Source organism: Plasmopara halstedii (genome assembly GCF_900000015.1).
Source record: "Plasmopara halstedii genome assembly, contig: Scaffold_2061, whole genome shotgun sequence".
NCBI lineage: Eukaryota > Oomycota > Peronosporomycetes > Peronosporales > Peronosporaceae > Plasmopara > Plasmopara halstedii.
Genome location: NW_020188969.1, coordinates 2,220,004 through 2,225,100, shown reverse-complemented (window position 1 = coordinate 2,225,100; position 5,097 = coordinate 2,220,004). Strand labels below are relative to the sequence as shown.

The following is a 5,097-nucleotide window of genomic DNA, read 5'->3' as shown; positions in this document are numbered from 1 at the left end:
CACACCACAGCTCCCTTGGGAGAGTGACGGGTCACTCTCATGTAACCCCGTTACAGAGCCGATTTTTTCTAATGACTTCACCCTATGCCTCAGCGTAGAGCAGAGTGGATACGCAGGGCTCAAATACTTGATAACTTTGCAGCTGTGGTATCTGCATGTAGTATGGTGCAGCTGAGCAGATAAGTTTCTTCATTCTCAGCCATTGGCTAAGATCCGTCGCCCTTGGCGCTCGTAAGGCTTCAACCTTCCATACTAAACTGGACCGCGGCAAAAAGTTGTACTTTAAACGACACCTATTGTATCACAAAAAGAGGATGGATGCGCGCGGAAGATCTCAAACCTTTCTGTATTTCACTTATACTTTTACCTTTTTGGTTTATATTCTTGTTTTTTACGCCAACACCTTGCATATAACCAAGTATACTTTTTTAAATAGCCATCCCAAATAGCGAGGCGAAGAGAGGAAACCTAAGATGTAAGCGTGAACGGCGTACTCCTACTTCAAAGTGCGCGCGATTGATGTTCAAGAAAAGCACAAAAAAGGATTAGCTTCATTTTAAAATTATATGTTAGATGACAATAGTCTTAACTTTCGAATACACTAAACTCAGTGGCTAAATCTGAGGACAGGATTGTAGTAAACAACAACAAAATATATCACTTCTGCTCACGGTGGATACTGACGGTACTCGTTGTATCTGCTACTGCTACCACCGGTGGATATAATATCAATAACGCATGTGAAGATTGGTATGGTTGGTATGTACTATCAATCACAGTGGATACTTCTGGGATTTTAGACGAAGCGGTATCGGCACGATACTCTTCAGGCTAACTGCCTTGCTGCCGTACCGGTATCAGATTAAGCTACGGATGTCTGTGTTGATCCCTTTGGGATTGCATACCTATCCTCTTGTGAACTTTGAAGTAAGTAGTAGCATTATGATGTTACGTAATCCTCTTCTTTTTGCGCCATCAGAGCGATCCTTACGTCATCTCTTTGCTAATTGTCTCTGCTATCGCACATTACAACTTATTCTATTGTGGAGCTAAGACTCCTAAAAAATGCCATAAGAAATGTAATAGCCTAAACCCGCGCTTTCGCCGTTGCCATCTGGAGTAGAAGCATGGAATAGTACAATATAATAAACTCACAAATCCCAAGTCCGCCAAACCTCTGTGAAAGTTTGACGCAGGCTTTTTAGACGTGGAGACGAGGTCGTGGGAGTACAAATGTGCAGCACGTGGAATAACTTAGCATTATAAAAAGTGATGTGAGACAATTCATGTTGTCTTGTAAATATTAATTGCTCTATAAGAACATTATGGAGCTCAAGATGGTGACTGTGTGGAGTAAAGCAACAATTTTTCATCAGACTGTTTGATCTTTAATAACAGCTGTCATACGTGTACGAGGCAAGACATTTGATCTGTTTAATGCAGAGCGGACGATTTGCCGAGACGCTTTGGAATGTGTCCACACACGTAGTCCGGTAAGCTCTTGACCCAAACTTACGATTACCGTGTGCCGTACGGTTTCAAAGTGAAGACGAACAACTGTGGTCTGATCTTGCCATCGCACGCTCGTGAATAAAGAGTGCAAGTTTCGTCGCAACTCCAGGTCCGTTGTGGTGCACGATATTCGATTCGAAATACACATTTCCTAGAGTTGTCACCGGACGAGGCCCAGACTTCCTGTATTGAGGTATCTAGTTCATGAGGGCTAAAATTCAGCCTCGCAGTTTCATGTTTACAAAGTAAGAGGGTAAAGAGTTCAATAGTTCAGCAGGTTAACGTACCACTCGCCTTCGAACGATCAGATGAACGGCACAATTGTCATCAAAGATAACTTTCGAATAATCACTGATATAGCTGGATCTACCATCACAGAAGCTAAGGTGTTGGTCTAGCTACGGAATTGCAAATTACCGAGTGTTGAGCGTCTGAGCATCTGATAGAACTTGGATGATTCTTTTTTATCTGCTCTTCTATCTAGTCCGTCACTTACATATATTTGTTTTATTTAATGTGTTCGCCTCGCACGTTTAATTGAATGAAAGATCTGACGTATAACAAAGAAACTCAATCTACACATACCCAGTATTTCTTAATTTACACATGCTCTTCTGGTTCCTTGGACTTATTAGGGCTGTTTGCATCGGGAGTATTTTCAGGATCCTTCGACTTGATTTTCTCGACGAGTGTTTTACCAGACTTGTCAGCTATTATTGTAGCCGCATTATTCACATCAACAGCGTAAAACGGCGGCATCGGCTGCAGGTGCATCTCGATTGCGCGAGACGGACGGCGCTTCACCAACTCTTTCTCAATATCGCCGTCCACATCAAGCTCGAGATCGCTCTGATTTTCTTCTTTTACTATCATCGTATTATTATTCTCCAAAAGAGTGATTCGACCGACAGACCAAAAGTCGAGTGTTTTCTTTTTTTTACCAAAAAATCCACGCTTGAACATGGCGAAGGGTCCATTCGAGATAGGCGAGCTCTTTATCTCTGGCAAATAAGATGGCAAACCTTCAGCTACGCGAATAGAGTTACAGCGCACAAAAAAGTTTCGCCAAAACGTCTCCTCCGAAATGACGGGAAGAGGCACAGCTTCCACCAGCGTCTCTCGCTTCTCGCGCAAATTTGGATTACTCAGAAGCAGCTCTTTTGCCACAACCTTTAACGTGTTGTAGTCAAATACGTATTCTTCGTCTCCGTCAGCAGGCTCAACGAATGTACGACGGTATATGGCAAGTTCCAATATCTTTTCTTTTACAGCAATACTTTCCTTGGTCTTGCCGTCTTCTGTGACAAACTCCCATGGAAACAGAGGTGGCAACTCCTTCTGATCGTCATTTTCTACCTCGTTATTCTTTTCATTAGTTAACTTGTCGGACAATTTCTCGGCTTTGGGCACCTCAGCTTCAGGTTCTGGCAGCTCCATCACCTGCGACATGGGCGAGAGCTCATCCTCCGCTTTTGACGTTGGAATTGATTTTAACGTCTGTCGCGTGCGCATACGGCTGCTATTGCGCGAGAAGACGTTAACGATGTTGTGCGCCTTGTTCGCCACTGAGTCTGCCATCATCTGTATATCTTAATATAAAAAAAGTTAAAGATACCAAGTTATGTAGACACGTGGCAAATACAAAAGACGTACTGGCAGCGCTGTGACGCATGCCAACTTCGCTAAATCGCTTAGCCGACATTCCAATCTCGCTCATGCGCGTCGCCATCTTCTTGTTTTTTGGCTGCAGATCAGAAACTAAACAAACGACTAGTAGCGATAAACGACAGAAATGGTACACCCCACAACCTCGGAAAATTAATGAATGTATCGTTACAACTCGTGTAGCTGAAGAATTGTCACTCGAGTTATTTTGATGAAAGTGAAGACAATGAACACTCTGTCTCATTCCTTATATTCGAAAACGCTAACATTGCATTCTTCTTGATTTCGGTAAAACAGTACGTGTGATTGCGCAAGAAAGTCTTGACAAATATTATTAATCTTTTCATTACTGCAGACTACAGCCTCGACGTGAAGACGACATACTTCTGGTTTCTTAAAAGTCTGCTTCGAGCCCCAAAAGCTGATATCACTAGATCGCACGCAAGGATTCCTAGGCATTGAAGTAGCTGTCCCATCGTTGTGACGATTCCGCTAGACACAACGACGGTCGAGGTGAAAACACTCTGAATCTATTAACATGTACCTCGACGCTGGCTTAAGATGCATCATTCACGTAAACATGGCACAAATGGTCTACGGCGACGACCGCTCGGCGCAAATCTTACGTCTGAATAAGCAATCTTGCTCTTAAATATATGGTGTGATCTGTTCGGCGATCATCACCTGCTCACGGACAAAACCATAAACCAGATTGCAAAGTTGGCCGATGGTGCATCCAAATTTTAAATGATTACATTATTCATACTTTAGTCGAACAATTGTGATCCATTGATCACAAATGATGACCTGAGACCTTCGGTAAGATTGTTCGCAGCGTCGTTGTAATTTCTGGCACTTCATGCGGTCGCAGTGGTGGTTTGGCCTCGACAAGCTCACCTCCGCGTTCATATGAGCAACCACAATTTATTCCTATAGCTGCTACAACGGCGCTATACTCGCTGCATCACGACCGCTATCGATGCACGTATTTATCGAGTAGATCTATCCTGTAAGATGCCTCTGGTGCAGATCAACTAACTGTTTTGTGGATTCTAAAGTCGGTTGCAAAGCGGGCAGTAAGTGTTACGTTAGGTCCCGATTCGTGTACTTTGCTGTTTTGTTTCGCTTTACAACTGAGTTTTGTGCGCGTATTTATTTGTCTTCCATTGCGATGTTTTAATATAATATGGCAAAATGATAACAGATAAAACCATAAAGCTGAAATAATGACTTTCGGTACTTTGGATATATTCATATGCCTTGAGAGAAAGACTTAGTATCTTTAAATCAAGCATGTCCTTATTCAAAATCTGTCTGGAAATTTTATCCGCAGTTTTCATTCATTATTGCTGAACAATCGATCAATACCTTATTTCAAATTTAAACCTCATGTGACTTTGCATCATATTAGGTGAGCACCAATACAGCACGTGCTAACGCCAAGGATCTTATTTATCAGTGATATGTTTCAAGATATTTCCATTTCGCCGACACAATCCACTTTTAGCGACCATCAACAAGGAGCAAGGACAGCTAGTGTTTGTCTATCATGCTTTTCAATGCGCGGGAACGCTGGACTACGCTACGCATAGATGTCCATGCGATAAGTAGAATATGGATTTAAATATGCAGCGGGGCTGCCGTAGCTTTGCGCTTTGAGGAAGCGTTACTTAGGTCACCGACCTTTCGTTCTATACTTAGAACAAGTACAAGTTTAGCGGATCGCAATCCGCTTGATCCAAGAGTAATTATGGCCTTAACCCAAGGCTAATTAATTCTTCCGTTAAAATCCAAAACTGATTTTATTTATTTTTATCTGCGGCAAAGCCATTTTTAAGAGTTTATTGCAAAAGGTGATACAAATAGAAAATATTCGCGAGGTGTGATACAATTGTGTTTTAAACTTGAAAAATCTGAGAA

General features: G+C 42.2%; 2 protein-coding genes across 2 annotated transcripts; both read right to left on the bottom strand.

Moving 5' to 3' along the window:
• Positions 1-2,112: 2,112 nt before the first annotated feature.
• PHALS_02969 (BSD) lies at positions 2,113-3,241 on the bottom strand (the record flags this gene model as incomplete). Its single annotated transcript, XM_024717444.1, has 2 exons — positions 2,113-3,101; positions 3,166-3,241. The coding sequence occupies 2 exons, from the start codon at positions 3,239-3,241 to the stop codon at positions 2,113-2,115; spliced, it is 1,065 nt and encodes a 354-aa protein (XP_024582943.1).
• On the bottom strand, positions 3,240-4,320 carry PHALS_14903 (uncharacterized protein). The gene has a single exon (XM_036407124.1). It carries the CDS (start codon positions 3,634-3,636, stop codon positions 3,418-3,420), a length of 219 nt encoding a protein of 72 aa, XP_036263380.1. The 5' UTR covers positions 3,637-4,320; the 3' UTR covers positions 3,240-3,417.
• Between the last annotated feature and the right edge of the window lie 777 nt (positions 4,321-5,097).

What these genes read in the sequence shown, in the direction of transcription:
- PHALS_14903 (XM_036407124.1), bottom strand. Translation starts at nt 3,636, where the DNA reads ATGCCTAGGAATCCTTGCGTGCGATCTAGTGATATCAGCTTTTGGGGC.